The 22,464-nt window shown below is 46.0% G+C and overlaps 1 protein-coding gene across 1 annotated transcript; it reads right to left on the bottom strand.

Annotated features, from left to right (window-relative positions):
• Positions 1–6,017: 6,017 nt before the first annotated feature.
• On the bottom strand, positions 6,018–16,915 carry LOC137452035 (extracellular tyrosine-protein kinase PKDCC-like). The gene is made up of 7 exons (XM_068160100.1): positions 16,245–16,915; positions 15,917–16,039; positions 13,612–13,883; positions 12,408–12,487; positions 12,206–12,310; positions 10,500–10,676; positions 6,018–9,125 (listed from the first exon to the last, which is right to left on the bottom strand). Exons 1-7 carry the CDS (start codon positions 16,728–16,730, stop codon positions 9,022–9,024), a joined length of 1,347 nt encoding a protein of 448 aa, XP_068016201.1. The 5' UTR covers positions 16,731–16,915; the 3' UTR covers positions 6,018–9,021.
• Between the last annotated feature and the right edge of the window lie 5,549 nt (positions 16,916–22,464).

Genomic DNA, 22,464 nt, shown 5'->3' with positions numbered 1-22,464 from the left:
ACCAACCTGGTGGCCTTCTATGAGCAGGTGACAAAATTAATAGATGAGGGGCAAGCAACTGATGTCGTTTACCTGGACCTGAGCAAAGCCTTTGACACTGTCCCACACCACATCCTGGTCTCCAAACTGGTGACACATGGGTTTGATTGGTGGACCACTAGATGGATAAGGAGCTGGCTTGATGGCCGCACCCAAAGAGTGGCTGTCAATGGCTCCATGTCCCAGTGGAGGCCAGTGACAAGTGGAGTCCCTCAGGGATCAGTCCTGGGACCTGTCTTATTCAACATCTTTGTGGGGGACATGGACAGTGGCATTGAGTGCACCCTCAGCAAGTTTGCTGATGACACCAAGCTGTGTGGTGCAGCAGACACGCTGGAGGGAAGGGAGGCCATCCAGAGGGACCTTGACAGGCTGGAGAGGTGGGCACAGGCCAACCTCATGAAGTTCAATAAGAGCAAGTGCAGGGTCCTGCATCTGGGTCGAGGCAATCCCAGGCACAAATACAGGCTGGGCAGGGACTGGCTGGAGGATAGCCCTGAGGAGAGAGACTTGGGGGTGCTGGTGGACAAAAAGCTCAACATGAGCTCTCAGTGTGCACTTGCAGCCCGCAAAGCCAATCAGATCCTGGGCTGCATCAGGAGAAGTGTGGCTAGCAGGTCGAGGGAGGTGATCCTCCCCCTCTACTCAGCCCTGGTGAGACCCCACCTGGAGTACTGTGTCCAGTTCTGGAGCCCCTATTACAAGAGGGATGTGGAGGTGCTGGAACGTGTCCAGAGAAGGGCCACGAGGATGATCAGAGGGCTGGAGCACCTCTCCTATGAGGACAGACTGAAGGAGTTGGGGCTGTTCAGTCTGCAGAAGAGAAGGCTCCGAGGTGACCTAATTGTCGCCTTCCAGTATCTGAAGGGGGCCTACAGGAGGGCTGGGGAAGGACTTCTCAGGATATCAGGTAGTGATAGGACTAGGGGGAATGGAATGAAGCTGGAGGTGGGGAGATTCAGGCTGGATGTGAGGAGGAGGTTCTTCACCATGAGAGTGGTGAAACCCTGGAATGGGTTGTCCAGGGAGGTGGTCGAGGCCCCGTCCCTGGGGGTGTTTAAGAGCAGGCTGGATGAGGCTCTGTCCAGCCTGATCTAGTGTGGGGTGTCCCTGCCCATGGCAGGGGGGTTGGAACTAGATGATCCTTGTGGTCCCTTCCAACCCTGAATGAAACTATGAAACTATGAAACTATGGATAAATATCTGGAATAAGAGGAGCTGTACCATAATAATCCTTCACTTTTTCTCTTCTAATCTTGGATGTTTTGCTTCACTGAGGAGAGATAATCTGTGTTCTTTGGCTGGCCTTGGATAAGTCTAATCCACTCCTCCTCTCTCCACTCCTTTCTCTCTTGGGACAGGGGGGACTGGGGGGGGGGAGGGGGGAACAGTGGAATGGCTTCCCTGGTCTCTTGACCAGGGGCATTTTTGTGTTGTTTGCTAATTGTAAATACCTGTATAATATCGTAGATAGTGTATATTTTTTACATATTCATTGCATTCCATTGTAGAGTGCAGATTTTGCTTGTAAATCCAGCTTCATTTGCTTCTGAGTTGGTCTGGCAAAGTTAATGTTGGGGGGGAGAAAAACTTCAACCCGCCACACTAATGGAAAGGAGGAGATCCAGAAAGTGCTGTTTTCACAATGCATTTGAAACAAGTTAGCACCTCTCTGGTTGAGAGAGTCTGAATATTCAGGCCACACTTTTGAAGTGTTTGACACACATTGCCCCCCTCATCTGCTCATGACTATCTCTTTCCCCTCCTTCAGAGCCCCCCTTTTCTCTGAGTGGGGAAGGAAATCAGTTTGCTTTGGTAAATAGCTTGCTATGAAAATTATGAATTCAAGAGCATGTGGAGCTTGTGGTTGAAAAGAAAACGTCTGATCAGCAGAACGTTTCTCCCTCAGCTTGTAAGGGCAGATTCAGTCTCAAAGCCAAGCTGCCATGTGGTTATAAAATAGAAGCAGGCCTTGTAAGAACTGATCTAACTTTCTTCAATTGTCTGTGCATCTTTAATCATGTTCACCACTTAAAAAGCAGCAGTGCTGGCAGCTGATAATTAGCCTGAGCCTGCAGCAGCGTGGCCAGTGGCCAGATCACATGGCTCCTTTCATCTGCATATTTATGCATTTAAAGGAAAGGAAAACTTTCATAACATTTTAATAACTAGGTTCTTCTGAATCCATAAATACAGTCCTCTGGGCTTAGCCTACACTCTCTGTCTGATCTTACATAAGTGGAAGAGGGTGGGGTGTTTTGTTTGTTCTCCCTATTCTCTTCCTGTACATGAACATACAAAGCCCATGTTCCCAAGTTCAGGGTCCTTTGGTGGATGGGAGGGTCAGGCAAGGTAAAACTGCACTTCTAAGGATGAAGGTATAACTCTGATTTGGTTCCTGGCACAGGAACAATTCCCCTTTCCCTAGATAGCTCATCTACAAACTGGCAGGACTGAAACTCCTTTGCTAAACAATGGCTTCAAACAAAAAATTCCTGATATCTGTACACACTGGCCATTACACTTCTTAGCAAATCACTATTAGATCCAGCTCTGGGATGTCAATATTTCAGACCATGGCTGAAAGATGTCAAAATGCAGGGAGCTGGTCCGGTTTGGGTCTATGGATGCTGGAATTTGTCTCTGCACACACACGCTGTCAAGGACAGCAAAGGAGGAGCAATGACCCTCTGTGCAGTGCCTCCAATCTCCTCCCATGGGCAGACACAGCCTAGCAGTACCTGGGTGCTGCCACTCTGCTGCATAGCTCTGCACAGGACACCAGAAACTGGCCACTGCCCCTGCCACTATTTTGCCTCCTGGTGGAGCAGTGTCAGGGTGACACAGCAAGGGGCTGCAGCAAGGGTGTGGCAGTTTGTGGGGATGCCATCTCCTTCTCTGGAGACTTTCAAGACCCATCTGGATGTGTTCCTGTGTGACCTGTGCTAGATTCTATGGTCCTGCTCTGGCAAGGGGGTTGGACTTGATGATCTTTGGAAGTCCTTCCAACCCCTGAAATCCTGCGATCTCCATCTCCCCTGCCTAGGGGTGGCAACTCCCCTGACAGTCTTGGTGACATCCTGCAGGGTCCTTCACAATGAGACTTTGCAGATCATGGTAGCATCGCCCAGCATGTGCAAGTGGGCTTTTCTTTAGTGCTGAATGACAGCTGCTATCAGCAGGAAAACAAAGAAGGTAAGGATGGGAGGCTAATCCTTATGCTCCTGTGTTATCTTAATAAGATGGAGGAAGCACTGTTAAAATAACACCTCACTGATTTCTTTCAAAGATGAACCACTCAGCTAAAAGAAAAAATAAAAGGCAGCAGCCCCCAAAACAAACAAACAAAAACTATGTAATGAAGTTCCATTCTGAAAGACTATTGCTTTTTTGTTTTGTTTGGTTAAAAAAAATTTCTTCTGTTTTGGAGGCAGCTTCCACCTAAGATTCCATGGATGAAGCAGATATTTTGCTGATTTATAAGGGTCTCAGTGGAGACTTTAATTGTTGTTACCATACAGCAAGTGAACAAACAAGCCAATTGCACTGATTAAACAATTTCCAGAGTATGTCTTGAACTGGTCATAAGCTGTGCCAGCAAAACTTAGGGGCCTGACACTGCTTTAGAGTACAAGTGAATTTAGTATGCTGCCGCTGCTTTGTTTCAGAGGTAACGTTAACGATCATAGTCTTGTAACAATAGCTTTGCTAGACAAAGTGGAATGGCCAAGCCCTGAAAAATGCAAACCATGGCATTAACTTCACTGGGAGGGAGCATTGTTTCTTGTGTATTTAAAGAATCACAAGAAATGAATAAGGGAGAAAATAATTAGGAGTGGGAGTTCACAACTCCCTCTCCAAGTGAATAAGGAATGGGACTGGATGAGACACAGCAGCAGTGCTGAATGTTTCTTGGCATTTTCCATCTGAGGCCATAGAAAATTTTCTTTGCACCCCAGTGTCCCCAAGACATTCATAAACTGCCTCTCTGGCTACCTAATGTGATAATTAACTTGTGTCCCCAGGTTTCATTATCAAGCTTCTAATCTAAGCCTAAACTCTCTGATCTGTCATCTGAAGTAGTGAGGGAATTTACAGCAGGGTTTTACCCAATAAAGAAAAACAATTTACTTGCTAAAGACATTATGTGGGAAACACAGCTTACAGCTACAAGAATCTGGAAATTTGGGTGTTTATTTTGTAGTTTTGAGAGTCACTGAAATTTAACTTCATTTTGAGGCTGGATCTTAAATTTCCAGTACTGTAAATAGGGCAAAGGATTTCAGCCAAAAAGTACAAGAGAGATTACCACTGATTTTGATGCAGTTAGAGGATAAATATTGATAAACATAATTTAGGAATTTGTATTTTCTTAAGCCTCGGGTGTGAGGCACCATGTGAATAACACAATGCAGTTAAGGCACTGTGATTCTAATGCACACCTTTAACCCTGGTTGTTTGCAGGAGGCTATTACTACGCTGTATTTAGCACTAATCTAGAAATCATTGATGGTAAATGAAAAGAGAGGTTACAAATCAAATACAGGCTGATCTTGTGGCTACACCTTTCAGATCTGGTCTCCTGCCACATGCAGGACTATTTCACCTCTAACAGTACAGAAATAAGGGCTCCTTGGTCATACCACCACTTACACATTGGTTGCAAGAGTAAGAAGCTGTGGGGCTGTGTATGAATATTGAGAGGGTGGGTCTACAAGGAATTAACAAGTAGATGGGCTGGGATAACACATGGGGAGTAGAGGGTGAGTAAATGAAGGGAGGGAGAAATCTCATCCTGCAACCCTCAGATTTGGGGGTGGAGAAGAATAGGGCAATTGTGTGATAGTGTGTGCAATGCAGGGACACTTGGAGCCAAGAAAAGCTTTTCCTAAAAATCCATCAGCATCACCATCTCCTCCAAAGCTGTGTTGAGAGGTCTCCTCTGTCCAGCAAACCCAGCACTTTTCTTATCTGGGTTGTCCAGCCAGAAGAGAGGAAGGTCCAAAGGCTCTATGTCAAAATTCCTTGCTTGGAGCTCCCACACAAAGGAAGGAGCTAAACTACAAGCAGAGTCTGGGAGCTCGTCCCTCCAGCTATCACCTGTCCTTGGTGCACACAGACCTGTCTGATGTAATCTGATACAATTTCCAGTTAGCCAAGAACTAACACTGAGGGCAAATCCACCATCCTGGACTAAGTACATGCTACAGAGGAGTGAGAGTGGCTCATGATTACCGCTCATAATATTGTGTTCCATGAATTTTCTTTCACCACCATCTTTTCCACACTGCTAGTGGTGGCATTTTGGTACACTGGAACAATGGAACCAAGGAGAAAGATTGCTGTAACTGGTATAGTTACTGGGTGAAGATTATCTCAAAGGTCTACCAAGCCGCCATGATGGACTGCTCTGCATACTGAAATCACATTTCACCAATTCTTCAAAATGAACCCCAAACCAGCTCTTTCAACTCAAAGTGCTCTTATTTCTAGCCACAAAGATCATTGCTTGGTACATGAATTTACAGGAGATCTTACAGAAATTAATGTTACTCAGATGTGCAATCTGGGCCTACAGCTGCCTGTGATAAATCCCTGGTTTTTCCCAAAAATAACTTGAAAGCTCATCTATTTGAATATTGGTTGAGAACTTACAGAAATTAATGTTACTCAGATGTGCATTTGGGCCTACAGCTGCCTGTGATAAATTCCTGGGTTTTCCACAAAATAGCTGGAAAGCTCATCTCTTTGAATATTGCTTAGAGCATCACCAATGTTTGCAGAGCATGTTGTGTAAGAACTCAGGTATGGTTTTTCTTCTTATTTAAACCTTGTCTGATGCAGCAGGAGTTGCATTTGGGCTCCATCCCCCTTGCTCTGCTCCTCATTCTGTCATGAAGTCACCAGTCATGCAAACGCCTGTGCAAACATACCGAACATGAGTCATGCAGCATCTGTTGCTATTTATTAAACCGTGGTTTATGTCTTTGGAATACATGCTATTATCCTTCATGTATGTGGCTTTATCTCTCTTATTATAATATGGAATTAATTAAGAATACTAAAGCTCGTGTTTACAAAATTATGTTCCTAACTTTTATCTATGGAGGCAGCATTTTCATATCCATTCTCTCCTAATGGCAGCATCCTTTGGGAAGATGCGATAGATACATTTAGGTAAATATTATTCCTCCGGCACACATGGTTTCCATTGTAATTGATCTCCTGCTGTTTCCTTCCAAACACTTTCCTCTGTTACATATTCCACAATGGTGGCTGAAATACTGATCAACGATAGCAGAGACAAATTGACTCCAGCAACTGGGAATTTTAAGGGCAACAAATGTTTGTATCTGAGTTTTGCATGTACCATAGTTACTGAAATAGAGCTTTTATCTCTGTGCTGAAATTTTCACTGGCATTGAAAGTCTAAAGTTGCTTGAGGCAGTTATAATTTAACAAAAGGTTAGAATGAATAAAGACTGACTGAATGAGATGGGACATAAAGATAAAGCACTACAAAACAGTCACATGGGCCCAAAAGCTGTATGGAAGATGCTCTCCCCTGTAGTTTCCCCTTTAGGCTGTATCAGCCTGGGTGCTCCACACAGACTTGCTGCAGAAGCTGCACCTGAGCCATTCACGAGCTGCCTGAAGCATAGGGGCCACAAGTTGCTCACTGCAGCATGCTTTTAAACCTGCATGGCCATTGGAAAAGGCTTCTTAGCAAATGATAACAGCAAGAAGCTGGGAAAAAAGAGGGCTGGGGACTGCTTTTTCCAGTGACTATGTTTCCTTCAATGCATGTCAAATTAAAGCTCTAGATGCAGCAGAGTGATAAAATATTTTCCTTCACCCAGCATTCACTGGGCTCCATTGGGCTGCAGTAGGATGTCACTTCAAATCAGACCAAAGTTGGCATGCCCACTAGGCATTAGGTGCCATGGGGAACTGCACAGAAGTATGAGGAGAATCAATACCTAACTTATACCAGCAGATTTGCTGCATCTTCCAAGTCTCTAGCATGTAAATAGCATCAGACCTAAATGTATAACTGTGCCCTAGCTCTTTGTCCGTGATAGCACGATGATGAATCTGCTCACAGGGGTCCAGGCTCTGAGGATGGACCTACTCATTTGCAGGGGGTGCTCAAAATGCCCTTCAAAAGCCATGCACTGTGGCAACAGCACACCAAGCGTTGGGATTTTTTGAAGTCTGCCTTCCCTTCTTTTATTATGACTATGACTTGATTATGATTTATCTATTATTTGTTAAGCACCCTGTGCTCAAAACTTTCAAGGCAAGATGATAGGGTCTCTGCTCCCAGGCTCAAACTGAAGGTTTGATGCTGAAACCTACATTTATACAAGTGACCCTGTCATACCCTGCACCATCGGCCAAGGGGCTAGACCTGCAGGTAATGACAGAATGACGACTTGACAGAAAAATCTGCAACATGGAAGGAGCATCACATAACTGAAATACACAATCTTTTTTTTTTACCAAGACACATTTTTAAGACAGAAAGATCTTTCTAATCCAAACTGGAATCACTTCAACTTTTGCATTCTGTGTTTCTCCCTCTCTCAGATGACCCCAGGCTGGCCCTTGCCCTTGCTTTGGGGAAGATACTTCTGATTTGTATCTCAGGAGGCTGAGAGATACAGAATAAACTCTCATTACCTCTTGCTAATGTAAAGCATCACACAGCAGATGCCTGAAGCCCTGCTCAGTGGGGTCAACGCAAAACAATAGCAGACCCCTGGAAGGACTTTTCCTTCAACTTCCACAGGACCCACTGTAATGGAGAGAGCAGTCTGTGGCTATCCATTTAAAAAGCCTTGCCTTCACAAAGCCTGCAGCAGTGTAGCCGTCACTGAGAAGACCTTTCTTCTTGTGCTAACTAGGAATTCTCATTAACTGATATCACTATCAGAGTTCCAGAGCCTCAGTGTTAACAGCAGGGGTTATAGTGCATGAGAAAGCCTCCATGCAATGACATTGCTGTGAGTTACTAAGAGTCCAAATGAGCTTAAAGGTGAGATCCTGCAGTAGGAAAAACAGAACCAGATCACAAAAATACAGCACAACCACTGGCGTACACTGCTTAGAGCACACACAGGTTCTCCTCAGGAGTGGGTAATCATGCTAGGTGAACTGAAAGTGGGAAACACCTGGATTTGTTCATTTAGTTGCAGTAAAGACTTCAAAGAGAAAAAAAGGTTTCACAGCATGTTTAGAATAAACGGTCATTCTTTATCATACAGAGTCATGCCTTACATATAAATAATTTGAATGTCTTGCTCTTTCACAGAAAGTAACAGAGAAAAACCTTCAAGGTTGATACATGGGAGCTGGCATTACAAATCACATAGGGTCAAACTCAAATCCTACATACAAACTTAGAATATTCCAGAGTTGATCTATATACCACCTCTCTCCTCTGCCCTGGAAGGAATGGAATCAGGACCCTCCTTGAAAGACCACCCCATCATCAGCCTCTGGTTATGGATCCCAACCCTGCAATGCTGGCCCTGTTGCTGAAATCCAGTCCTTTACATTTGCAGTGGTTAGCAGCTGCAGAAGGAGCCATTGCCTTCTCCAAAGTGTGTATTCTATAGGTTTAGGGAGATGATTGCACTAACTAAGCACTACCCAAGCTGGATCCCTTGCAGCTATTTCTACTTCTTGGCCGACAAGCTGGCTACCAAAGCAGCATGGCTAGGTATTGCAGTCTAGTGACATTTGACTACAATGGGAAGCATTTATGTGGAATAGCAGTTTGGGAGCAGATAAAGGCACTAGTGGGGCTGCAGAGAGAAATCTGAGCTTTGATCAAGGAGATTGCAGCATTTGACTCAATCTGAGCTGGCAAAGAGATCCCATCCCAACACAAAATAAAATACGTCATTCTTTTCAGCAGATGAAGTTCTGCCCAGTGGTTTGCTCCTCTCAGGATTTTTTTATGTGATCTCACTGTCTTTAAAGTCTTTCTCCTGAGGAAGATGATTGTTTAATATAGACTACAGCGTTAGCATCTGGTATTAGATCAGTCAGGCTGCTCTGAAACGAGGCAAGAGGGCGTCCTGGAAAGGAAATAAATATGCAAGTTTAATAGAGGAGATAGATTTACCTTTACCCATGCTATATAGTGCAAAAAAAACACAGGAATACACTGCTTGCTCAGTGAAGGGTCACCCCACCCTGCCACAGAAGTGTTTTACACTCCCAGTAAACGCCAGATGCTCAGCAAGTGTGCACAAGGAGGGCAGAATTGAACCCCAGAGGCTTTTATGTCTTGCTTTGCTTTACCAAGCTGTCCTAAGAGGGATTAGCATGTTCCCACAGCTCTCATTAATTTAACCGTCAAAATAAGGCACTCAGCTTTTCAACCACACACTTTTGGCATCACTGAGCTGCAAAGATAAGCTCTAAAAACGCAAGAAAAACAGTCAGAAGGGAAACGTTAACACAGGCACAGTGTAGAATGGTAGGTATCAGCACCCAAGCCAGGCACTGCAGAAAAGGTCTTCTGTTCCACGTGCTGATGCTTCTGCATCCCCAATACTGTTTTAAGCAGGATTCCTTCCAGCTAGCCACCAAACACAGCAACTAACAGCTTCCTGGTAAGGAAGCCAGGTGTGATGTTAGGGTTCAAAGAGATTTATGTTGCATCAGAGTAAGTGTTCTTAAGTCACTAGATAGCCACATGCCAATTGCACTTGAAGCTACAGAAAAACTGTGGGTTTGGTAGTTTTTTGTGTGCTTAATGTTTAAAATGTCATATCAGCTGACAAGAAGTGATTCTTCAGCACCGTTGTGAGTGAAAACACTCATTTACCTCATTTAGTGTTTCACTTTATAACAAGTTAGCCAAAAACCCAAAACCAAAGTGTCAGGTAAAGGAGATAATTTGTATTAAGCCTGAAAACATGCTAACTGTAAGAGGCTATAATCAGAGCTAATTACAGCAATACTTTGGAAATCCATTTGTTTGGGGCTTTAGTTTTGATAAGGGGGATAACAACTTGTAAGTTACAATTCTTTCTAATTGTAACAATAGTAACCACCTTCTTTAACACTGCTTCTTTCATCTCAAAAAACCCCACAGGTTCTTGCAAAGTATACATACCATGGGAATTGCTTAACCTAACACCAAAGTGAAGCATGAAATGTGTAATTGTCCAACAACACATAACAGCCCTGTGCAAAATTTGTAGAAAATAAAAAAGGTGAAAGAGTAAAAAATAATCTCCCTCATGTCTCCTCACTAAAACTCAGGAGATCCTAGAATGTCCACCATAACAGAGAATTATTTTTTGAGAATAAAGAAGGCAGCTTTTAATAGTCACTCATTAACTTGAGGCACTTACAGAAGAGGACAGCAGCATCACCCCCACTCGTGGCCAGGGAAGCAGGGGCACCACAGGACAGTGTCCTGTCACATCTATCAAGCTCACCTGTCCATGTCCTCTGCTGGGTGATGATAAAACTTTGACACCGGGACTGGGAGTTGCAAATTGCAGCAGCTTCCTCAGCACTGTGAACGGACAGCAGGCATCCCAGGTAGCTGTAGGAAGGCCAGCACTTGTAGTCTCCTCCTTCCACTATTCGGAAGCCCTTCACAGAGATGTAGTCTGGGAACAGAAGGAGGAAGTTTAGGGAGTCTTTAAGTGCACTTCCAGAGTCTAGTTACACTATATACTTAGTATGTTGCACTTCAGTGGAACTCTTGAAGGAAATGTGACAGTGACAGATTGAACAAACCTACTTAAATGGAGAGGATAGGACTGTAAAATTTAAAAGAAATCCAAATTTTGGCTTTTGGTTGTGTTATGGAGCACAAGACATCAATTTCCTGATGCATATAAGAGAGGGCAGAGCTCTCAAGAGTGAAGGGACAGGGCAGCAACTGCAGGTGTGGGGTGAGAGGAGCAGGCTGTTGTGCACACCCACACACACCTTCTGTTTCTTCTCCAGAAAAGCAAACCTGACAGCAATCTCTCCTATACCTCAGCCCCAACAGCAGAACCATTCATCACAGATCCAGCACCATGCTACATGGGGCAGGTGTTGACCCCATCATAGTGCTACTGACAAGCACAGGATTCCCAGTGGGGAAAGGGAGAGGCCAGGTCCTGCTCCAGTGGGATACAAAAGACCTGACAAGTCTGAGCAGGTGATGTTCAGGCTATTGTTCACTAACTGCCAAGATTCCCTCCCCACCTTCCCACATTTCTAGGATGATGATAATTTTGGCACATTGCTATTGAGCCTGCTGTGAAGAGAACAGGTAGGTGTTGCTGGAAAATAAAAGCAATTCCTGTTAAAGCTGCTCGTCCTCCAGTGCAAACAACCAGGTATTTTTGTCCATAATGTTGCAAATTCCATTCTTCCTCACATAAAAAGATATCCTTCAGCACACCACCATCACCACCTCACCATCTCAACTAAATGCTCAGTAAAATGTGCTTACATGTGCTCAGTAACCATTGCACTTTTGAAGCCTTCCTTTGGATTAACCTCATCTCTACCACCAAGTGGGTCCTTTTCAGAAGAATCCATCTCATAAAGGTTCATCTGTTTATCCACAGGTCAAATAGGATGGTCTTCAGAAAAGAAACAAATTAAGAGGGCACCAAGGCCCAAGATACTCTGCCACACTTATCTCGGAGTTGTCAACTTCCTACTATATGTTCACATAATAACCTGTGCTCAGCAGCCAAAAGCCACCAAGTGAAATAGGAAGTTTCAGTATCAGCCTGGAAAACTGACTTTTTGGTTCATAGCATGAGATGACCCCAACAGGCAGGAGACATTCAATTTGTTACTCTGTTCTAGTTGCTTATATTCAAATACATTCACTTGAAAAAAAATTATGTGCATTAAGAGGAGAGTATTGTGAAGCAGTGCAAACATATGACCATATGTAGGCCAGGCTGTCTGCACTGTATGCACTTTGCAAACAATAAAATCATGCATAGCTCCCATAAAAAATAAAGAGTAAAAAAAAATGAGCAAAAGGCTGCTCAAAAAAGGACACTCTCGGTGCTTTTCCTAGTCACTGTACCCTGCCTGAATGCATGGGAGATCAGAATTTGACCAAGTTATCAAGATCATTATCCCCTCAGTAGTTATGTTACTTAAAGCATTCAAAATCGAGTACCTTTTAAAAGCAGAGGTCTTTTCTGCAGGTAGAGCCCAGACTTGTACAGATGCAAGACCTTTTCAAACGCTTTCAGAGTTTCATTTATTCCGTATCGTAAATCACCTGCATTCAAAGGAAAAATATTATAAAGATGAGTAATAATTCCATGAAACACTATTTAGAGACTTTTATAAAGAAGCTTATGAGTTTTAGCCAGTACCTGTTGCATTCAGAATGTCACTCAAAAAGGGCCGCAAAGCTGGTGGTGCAGAGTGTGGCAAGAGGTAGGTGAAAAAATACCTGCAAAATATCCCAGAGACTAATTAGAATACACTTACTTAATTTCCCTAGTGATTAAGTTATCTACATTTTCCCATAACTTGATTATCCATACGCAACTAGTAAGTCTGCTTTGGTTATTAAGTTATGCTTAAGCACTTCCTTAGCATCTCATAGGTCATTCCTGTGAGTCGGGCTGAAAGCTCAGTCCTGGCAGCACAGTGTGTGAAATCTAACTTGCAAGGGCTCACGCACGGAGCTTTCCTTCATTCCCCTGAGCCATTTTTATACATTAAGCAATGCACTTCCCATAAAAAAGAACAAAAACAAAACAAAACTGTATAAAAAAAGACTCATGCAAGACCTTTCCCTTGCCTTGAAAAGATTTCACATTCTTATTACCCCTGGAAAGGCAGGACAACTCATTCCCTGAACCTTCCAGAAAATGCCTGTTCTACAAGAGATGAGTGAATGACTGCAAGGCTGCAATAATCTCTGCAGGATTTGTCCTTTAACATCAAGCCCTGAAAATTCAGGCTGCCTTACTAAATCTTAATACATTACAGTCTAGCTGCCAAGACTTCTGCCAGTACTTGACCTCCCAAGCATCAATGCTAAATGTAAGTCCTCATGCTTTCAGCTGGTGGCCTACTGGAAGTGCTGCAGCAGTCTCAGCCCACTGTCCATTACTTGTTTCATCACTCTTCCGTAAGTGCCCACAGTCTTCATAGGGAGACTCAGGGTTCAAGTGAATTGCTAGTCAGCCTGTTCCAAATAACGGGGGTCTCAAAGCTGGTGGGCCTTGGATGGCAGCCCATGCTGCCACTGCTTTCAGCAAATAGATGTCAAATACAAAGGCTTGTTTGGCAAACAATAAATTCACAGGTTCAAATTTGGGGCACACTTCTAGAGAGCTCTGGGAAAAGGGAGCAGCAGAAGAAAAATGTCTCCATCCTCACCCAACAACAACCACCCTATATTCCTGCCTTATAAGGAAAACAAACTTGCTTCAAAGTGATCCTTAACTACCCTTTGACAAATGTGAGGGGGAATCACTGCATGGAAGAAACACAAGGTGCTAGAGGCTACATAGCAGTGTGTAAGCTCAACCATCCTAGATCTTCCCCCCCTCTTGATGGACACACCGATATGCATTGAAAAGATTCTTCTTTTCATTTATTCCTTCACATTTCCCAACTGCAGAGCATTTGAGAGGGAAGCTTTTTGTAGGAAAGTCGAGTGTGCAGTCATTATCTTCCTTGCATGACAGTTCCTCAGTGCTGGCATCATCCATGTCTGTCACTTTTAGGTTTCCATCCACCATAACAAACTGCCTTGGCTGGAAATCCAAGAGGACTATTGAACCCAGGGGGGAATGTGCCAAGTAAAACAGCAGTTTCACAAGACTCAGGCAAATCTGAAAAAGAGATGAATATGCATGGGGAAAACAGATGAAAAACAGCTATTAAATTGGAAGTAGAACAAAGGGGAGGGCATTCAATGAAATTAAGGGGGAGGGGGGAAGTATAGTACTTAAAAGGTAATTATATGTATGCTACAAAATTTATTATCAACATTGCCACAGGACTTGACTGGTAAGTAGTTTAGCAGCATTTTTTAAAAATGTGTGTATACAAAAAGAGAAATTTGCAATTGGAGGAACTAGAGGAGAAAGCTGTGAAGAAAACAATAGCAGCCTTCATGTTTAAGGAGCTATATTGATTTGTTAGCTGAAATCAGAATGTTCTTTTCCCACTCTGGCATAGAATTAATACATTTCCCCCCCTTCCCCCATGCTGCTCCATACAGCAGATTCATGCCTTGATGGATCATTCAGCAGTATGAATTTGGGCACACAATTGTGCTTCTGATGAATTAGCTGAAGCATGCAATGTATATGTTGCCAGCTTTTTTGCGTTTATGTCAACTTTCTGGCAGCAGGGAAAGGTCAGACAATACCCTGACCCAGCACAAAGCTCGCCAAATTATTTTTTGAGCAAACCAGAACCAGAAAAAAAAAAGCATTTATGCTGCACCAGCACTTAGTTTAAGTAGCTTTTTTCAGCAGTTTTCATTCAGTATGGAGAGCCCTGGCATCAAACTGTATCATCAGCTAGGTGTGCCAGGCAGACCCACGCCACCCCTCACTGCCTCCGATAGCAATCTGTGCAGGCGTGATGGTTTGTTCACTTGGTACAGCTGAAGAATCGCTGCTATCTGATGTGGCTCATCACAGGGGAATCCCATCCATTTAGACACCCTAATTAAGAAACAGGACTAAACAGTGCCAGTGTAAGTTCTGAATTAGTATCTTAATCAGTCAAAAGATTATGAAAATCTTAATGCCATCATACTAGACCTCACCACCAAATAATCCAGCATCATGAGTTTCTAGCTTTACAGAGATTTTTGCACATTCAAGAAGATACAAAATAGCTTGTGAGTAAAAGTGGAACTCCATAGGCTAGAAGAAGTTACTTTGGAAGTTCTGACACTATTTTAATTTCATTAGTGAAACAGTCATAAGAATCCCCACTTCATATTCTGCAGCTCAGTGAGCACAGTTGCCACACTCCTCCTCTGGCTTGGATTGCAAATCACATGCAGGCAGGGATTTTATTTTGGGACTTTTGTTATGTTTCTATTTTAGCCAAAGCATTTCTTACTGACATTGAGGTACCCAAACTTCCACTTGATTCTCTCTTTCCTCCTGAGAACCAAACAAGCAGTAGTGAACCCCCAACTGAGACCTTGAGGCAAACTGTAATACAAGCTACAACCAAAGCGAGTGCATTGTCAGAATTCATTTATGTTTCTGGGGAACTTAAGAATCCCTATGCCAGATGCTTAGGAGACAAGGCAGATCTCACTAACAGGGAAGCAATCCTAGCACCTACGGCGGGAGGAAGTAAGTTAGCAGTGTTTGGAGTACATCAATACCCAAAAGCTAAGAACAGAAACATACAAACACACAGCTGAGCAACAGGCTGCTCAGCTTGGTGCCCAGGACAGGTAATATACGGAAAACAACCCACTCCTCGGGTGGCCAGGTGGCTTTCCCCAGTCAGATCCAGTCTGATGAGGGGTTTTGCTATAAAATCCCCTCTATGGAGCAGAGCAACAGAGAAGGAAAACTAGCAATGCAGTGGAATACTGGGTATCAAACACCGTCTCAACCCTGAGCAACATTCTGTGGCCATTTCCTCCCAGCTGCAGCTCCGTTAACACCGCTTTAGAGAGCAGGGATTTAACAGCGAGACGCCAAGGGAGGGCTATTTTCAAGTGATTTAAAAGGAGTGAAAGCAAAACGATGTAAGGAGAATTTGCGGAAGCAAACAGAGTGTCATCATGACAATCCGTTTGCCCCAGCGGTCACCGCGGGCTCTTTGCATTTACCCAGTTTGTGGTCTAAAAGCAATTGATAAAAATCCCTTTGATTTGTTTTCTTACTTTAAATCTCTCCTCCCAGGGGGTCTGCAGAAGCTGAATCATCTCCAGGGGCGATCCCAGCTCCAACATAGCTGTGACTCCTATTTCAGGATCTCTGCTATTATCATAGCATTGGCCGTGCAGCTGCCGTGAGGGAAGGAGCGATTGTCAGAACGACGCCGCTGCCAGTGCCAGAAGGCCCGGGCCGCCAGGGGATGGGGAGGACAGGGGGCAATGTAGGCGGATCGACTCAGCCTCGGCACCAGGCCGCCCCTCTCCCTTCCCGATAAACCCCCGTACCGGCGAAGCAGATGCCGCAGCCGTTCTGCTCCGACGCGCCCCGCCGTACCTGCACGATGCCGGGATGCTGCAGGCGCTGCAGCAGCGTCACCTCCTTCATCAGCTTGTAGGCGGCCAGGCGGCGGCAGCCCGCCGGCGCCCCGTAGCGCTGCACACACTGCCGCACCTCCCGGCCCGCTTCGTGCACCGACTTGAGGGCCACAGCCCCACCGCCAGCCAGCGCCGCCCGCGCCACCACTTTGGTGAAGCCCCAGCCCAGTACAGTGACGCCCGTCGCCAGACTCAGGTCGCCGCAGCCCAACCCGCCCGCCAGCGCCTCCTGGCCGCCTGCCGCCGCTGCCAGGCGTCGCAGGTCGCGTTGCCTCTGCCACAGCTCCTCCCGCAAACCCGGCGGGAGCGGCAGCGGGGAGCCCGGCTGCCCCTCACCGCCACCGCGGCGGCCGGCTGGCAGCGCCAGCAGCGCCAGCAGTGCCAGCAACACCACCGCGCTCAGCCGGGCGCCCCGCCGCGCCCCGCCCGTCACCGCCACTGCCATGGGACGCGGGACTGCGCCGCAGCAGACTCCGACCGCTCTGCCGACCGCTCTTCGGAGCGCAGAGAAGGCGAAAGCCGCCAACGGGGCGGGGCGGGCGGGATCCCCGCCGACGGGCGCACCCACCCACCGCTGCCGGCCCGGCCCTGCGGGACAGCCGCTGAACCGACGGGCGTCCGCGGGTGCACGGGGAGGGCAGGACGGGCGGTGCTGGAGCTCAAGCGGTTCTGACAAGAGATGGGAGTGAGCGGCACGTCCCGGCAGCGCCCGCCCCGCTATTCCAGAGGGGTTGTTGTTAGCAATAGGCGCTGATTTGGTGGGCGTGAATTCCGTCAGTCTCCCGCTAAAACTACCGCAGTACACATTCTCTGACAGACCTCACGTTAGGTTTCTAAGCCAAGCAAACACAGGCAGTCTGTCTTATCAGAAGGTGCACCCCGTTAGGATGAAACAGCAAGGCATTGCCTAAAGGTTCTAGAAAACAAACAAAACAAAACAAAAAACACCAAACAGAAAAATGAAACATGCAGGAAAACCCTACCCCACAAATTTACCATGGATTTGTGAAGAAATCGATCAGCCCAGGGGTGGGTTAGATCTCCGGAGGTTCCTTCCAACCGTTACTATTCTGTGATTCTGTGTGCTGTGACACATGTTGCTGTGAAGGCAAGGACAGCATTGGCGAGGTGGCTATGAGGAAGTGGGATGGCAGTGTGCCTGAGCTCCTTCACACACTTCATACAGGCCCCTGCTCCAAGCACTGCTGCACAGTTGGTTGGGTTAGTGCAGGGCAAAGGCAGGTGGAATTTGTGTGCTTCTGCTTCAGGTGACAAGCAGTGAACCCTCCTCACCAACTGTCCTTGAACACCAGCCCAATGGGCTGATCCTCTTTTTTTGTTACCTTTATGCTACTGAGTTAAAGCTAAAATAACACTCTGCCTTGCCACCTGTTTTGCCTCATAATTTGTTTGGTGGCATAATCAACTCGGAACTCGGGAGACCCTCCCTAGAAAGCAAGCAGCATGGGGCACAACCTGGTGCAGAGCAGCTCCCTCCTGGTTCTAGAGGATGCATGTTTCACTTTTCCTTTGCTAGCTGGGGTGGTTGCTGTCTTCAACTGCTGTCCTGGTCCTGAAGGGGACAGCTCTGATGAGAACCTTCTGTCTGCACCTGGAGGAGACCAGTAGGACAGTGAGTTAAGTTTCATAGGGCCTGACCTAATCATGAGCAAGCAGTGTGAACACTTGGTCCTGCAGTGTTGCTTCTGTCTTTGGACACACCTGCCTCTCCTTTCTCCCTCCACCTATAGCAATGCTATTGCTTCTCCCCTGGCTGGCCACACACTGCTCAGGTCACTGCTTGAAACCACCCCTGCAAAGGAGCCTTTCTGAAACCTCCCTGAGAAGCTCAGCTTTGATATCATGGCCTTTGGAATGGAGGTTTTCAGAGATTACAGTAGGGCAGCTATCACAACCAGTGATCTCAAGACTGTTCTAATAGAAATAATGAATAGAAGAGATTGTTTACAAATAGCTTCCCTCTCAAAAGCCCACAGAAAATTTCTTCTCCCTTCTCACTGGTTCGAAGTCAGTAGGACAGCCTGTGAGTTAGGGCATGAGCAGCAGCCCCACAGTGGAGCACAGCTGCCCTGTAAGACAGCAGGAAAAATGAACTCTGAATTCATGAGAACATTTCCATATGACAGAGTTTGGGAGAGAAGGCAGACCCCACAGTGCAGCAGTGGAACATCTCAGGCCACCTGTGCTTGTCTATGCATGGATTGATTAGGGGGTGATCCCAGAACAGCTCTTATGGTAGTTGAATTTCCTTCATTACTTTTTAATCTTAATAGCTCTTTAATTACTGTCCTTATTCCCAAATCAAGGATATGTCTGTGTCATATTAATGAATATTCATTGTCACCAGAGAACTATGAAGTATATTTTTACCTGTTTCCAAGGGAATAGATACCAGCTGAGTGTAGTACTATCTGATTTTAGCCTGACCTCAGCACCTTAACAATGTCAAGACCTATCAGAGAAGACTCACAAATACACAAATATAATAATGATTGGTTATTTATTTGCTTTATGGTAGCCTTTAAGGATTCACATCAAGATCATGGCTTTGCTGTACAAGGGTTCTTGCAGATAATGGCACAAGCAGCATAGAGCTGAGACCTTGAATGGGAAACACAGCAAGTATGTAGCAAAGAATGTGGTCATTTGGGTGTCCTTCAGTTCCTTGGAGGGCTTGTACAATGCAGGAAGAGAGAAAAGGTAATGAGGAAAGACATGGAAGATAAGGGTGAGTAAGACAAGGACCAACCCTTGGCAGAAGAGCTGAAAAGACCCTACAGAGCTGGAGCCTTCCCAGTACTTGGCACCAGTATCCTCTACTAGGATCCTCAGGGTGGATCCAGCATAGTCTCTTACTGGATACTACTGATGCCTCAGGCACTGGAGATGCTCCAGTATCTGCTTGTACCTTACAGTGATGTACTCTTCTGAGGAATGGAAGTGAGAGCAAACCTAATTAAATAAAGGTAATTTGAAAAGAATGAAGCAGTTCCTTAATGATTTTACAATGGGTCTGTACTGGAGGAACAACTTCTGCACCAGTCCAGTGAGGACACTTGCAGAGTGTGAAAGCAGTGGAGATAGGAAGCAAATCCTATAGATGGATCAAAGACGAGAAGGACAGCTGGAGTGTGAGACATCAGTGTGGTGATGTTACTACAACAGGGAAGCAGCATGAGTGGAAAGCAGCATTGATGAGAAAAGTTGTTGTTCATTGTTAGAATAAAATAGTCTGCTGGCTGGGTAAACCTACTGGTATGGACGGGGCCTAAAGACAATTGTCAGACTATTATTGGCTGGAGAAGTTGAAGTGTCAAGTACATTCCTAGGCACTGACACTTGATATTTCCTGTTAAAGCAGCCCCCGGCCACTAACACTCTCCTTTCAATTCTTGGTATTATCTGGGACTCAAGACATACCAGAGACCATTCCTGCTACACAGGTTGCATATGACCACCGTACTTTGAAGGATAAAAGAGCTCAATAGATAGGGCTGTTCTGTGCCAAACCACCTCAGTGCCAGGAAAAAGTCTGTGGCATATTTCCTTTGTTAAAGGTGCCATCTAAGTGTTTTGAAGTGAGAACAGGAAACAGTACCAGTCCTTGAGAACAGACGGAGGTCCTGTTCCTGAGTGCTGTCTCACTCCCAGGAGCATTGGGCTGAGTAAACCAGGAGGATCAAAAGATGGTTTGCTCTGAAGTTACAAAACCATTGGAGAAATTCAGAGCAGAGCTTGTGTATGTTGTATACATATGTTGCTCTGGGAGAGAGCAAAGAAGTGCCAACCATAGAGAGAGCAAATGCCCATCAGGGGAGTCCAGCTGCTCACTGCAGTGAAAAGCTATCTGTGCTTTGACCACACACACCTCAGAGCCTGCTGAGACAGCAGAGCAGGACAAGACCAGGAGACACTTCAGGGTTTGATTGGGAAACACCTGACTCAGTACTGCTCACTTCGTTAAGTGTCCATCACTACTGGACAAAAAATACTTGCAGTCTCATGTGGACCTGTGCATGGGCACACATGGGCATGGTGAGCAGGGCAGGGCTTGCCACCAAGCATATCACACAAGAGGTCTTAGCATCATAGAATCATAGAATGGTTAGGGTTGGAAGGGATCGCAAGGATCATCTAGTTCCAATCCCCCTGACATGGGCAGGGACAACTCAAGAGTAGATCAAATGGCATCTGTGGTTAATCTGTGTGCTTGCACTAGGCCCACCACATTCTAGGAGCACCAGGTTTTCTGAAGATAAGGTGATTGCATGTGCTACATACACTTAGCGCTGCACTCTGTAGCTGCTGCAGTGAGGAAAGCAGCTAGGAGCTGGTCATGGCTAGACAGATGGGCCTGAAAATATGTTCTGCATACCTGGCTCCAGCAATAGAGAACAGTATCTTACACTTTCTTATCTACATTGATTCCCCCAGAGGCTACAGATGGAGCACAAGTCTGTCCACTGATCAGAAAATATCAGGCTGCACTATAATTGCAATGACTGCAATTGAATCCTGTGCTTCTGAGCTTCTTCTGGCTTCCTGCAAGGGCTAGGAAGAGATTCCTGTCACATAAAACAGTGATTTTTTTTTTCCCACTTCCCTGCTGGCACTGCTAGCTGGGCTCCTCCCTGGAAACGAAGGGGAGTCTGTAGATGAGGTATAGGTGCAAAACTGAGGCTCAACTGTGTTCCAGACTAGCTGGGGTGAGAAAGCATTCCTTTCTCCCATGCCAGCAGTGAAGCAGTTTGGGGAAAGAAGCCTCTGAAAGACAGAGATTTTTCTGGGTGTATTTCCCCCAACTGGTTCCCTCCTCTCCCAAGATGTCTAGGCAGCAAAGTTTTCCCTGTTTCTTGTCTTTCACACTGATCTAATAGGGATAAGATCAAGATCTTGGGTTAGGATCAAAACCCTGGGGAGAAATCCAGGAGGGAAAGGTCTGACTGTGAGCACATACATGAAAGTTCTGGGCATCAGTCCAGAAGAAGGAAACAAAAGGTTTATAGGTCTGGAAGGGGGATCAAAGAAACCTGCAGCAGCCATCTGTCAGAACAAGAGGACGACGTAGACACCTCTCATAAAGACTCTTGGAAATAAGAGTCACCATCAGTGCCTTCACCTTTGGGAGCAGCTGCTTACCTTGAATCCTGCCAGTTGAGCTTCTGGCTGCCTACAAAGAGTTTGTCTGCAGGCATGCACATCTGAGGCAGGGTGAAAGTAAGAGGAGCTGCTGGAGGGCAGGCTCCCCTGCAGGGTCCCCAAGCAGGAACCATCCCGAGCAGTCTGGCTTTGCAGTTCCATGTACACCGAGAAAGCCTTTTGCATCCAGCCTCCAGGCACGCTACACAGAGCTGTGCTGAGCCTTGCCTGGGTGGCAACCAGGCAAAAATCACCCCATCAGCTATTTCCACACTTGTCCAAGATCCAGGAAAAGGGTAACAAGGGAAGTAGCGGCAGGTATGACTCCTCCCGACAAGCAGCTGGGAAGAGCACTGAGCACACACAGACCTTGCCCTCTTTCTTGTCTTACCAGCCATGATCCCTTGCAGAGTGCTTGGTGCAGATGACTCTTGCCTCAGAAGTGAAATACTTTGTTTCTCTTCCCCAGAATAAGGAGAAACTGTCCTTTTCTGTGGTGTCCAAGAAAGCTGCTTCTCCCATATCTCTATATAGCCTGCGGTAGGCATAGCTGTGTCTTCTTAGGCACTTCTGGCCTTATGTTTCTTGACAGGGTTTGGCAGAGCCTGTGCTGGTATGTGGTCGGCATACAGGGCCCCAAGGAACAGGCCTCCTGAACCTGCTCCTTTTTTTTTTAGGGGGGTGGGGCTCCTGTCCGAGGGTGCAGGATGAAACCATGAGAGCACTGCAGGAAGTCTGCACAACCTCACAGAGCATCAGCTATTCATGCAGTGTGATGCTCTGGAAAAGCCAAGACAGCTTGTCTCCCGAGAGAAGGGGGCTGTCAAAGCTGAGGAAGGCTTCTCCTACTGGATGCATCGACAAGGAGAGCTTGCCATCTGCTGGCAGGCTATCAGCATTGACAGGAGAGTCTGAGCTCTTGGGTGCATTTAGGAACAGGGCAGAAGCCTGTCATCAGTCCCTGGAGACTTGGATGGCATTTGGGCTTGAAGACAGGGCAGGAAGTGCATCCTCCAAGG

This window comes from Melanerpes formicivorus, unplaced genomic scaffold (genome assembly GCF_026170545.1).
Source record: "Melanerpes formicivorus ecotype bairdi unplaced genomic scaffold, bMelFor1.0.p_v2 SCAF_48, whole genome shotgun sequence".
Taxonomy (NCBI): Eukaryota; Metazoa; Chordata; class Aves; order Piciformes; family Picidae; genus Melanerpes; species Melanerpes formicivorus.
Note: the sequence above shows the minus strand (reverse complement) of the source record. Positions and strands in the feature narration are given on the sequence as shown.

What these genes read in the sequence shown, in the direction of transcription:
- LOC137452035 (XM_068160100.1), bottom strand. Translation starts at nt 16,730, where the DNA reads ATGGCAGTGGCGGTGACGGGCGGGGCGCGGCGGGGCGCCCGGCTGAGC. An exon ending in AGCATCCCGGCATCGTGCAG is followed by an intron (nt 16,040 to 16,244) that starts GTACGGCGGGGC and finishes CCCTCACGGCAG; the next exon opens with CTGCACGGCCAATGCTATGA. An exon ending in TGACATTCTGAATGCAACAG is followed by an intron (nt 12,311 to 12,407) that starts GTACTGGCTAAA and finishes CTTTGAATGCAG; the next exon opens with GTGATTTACGATACGGAATA.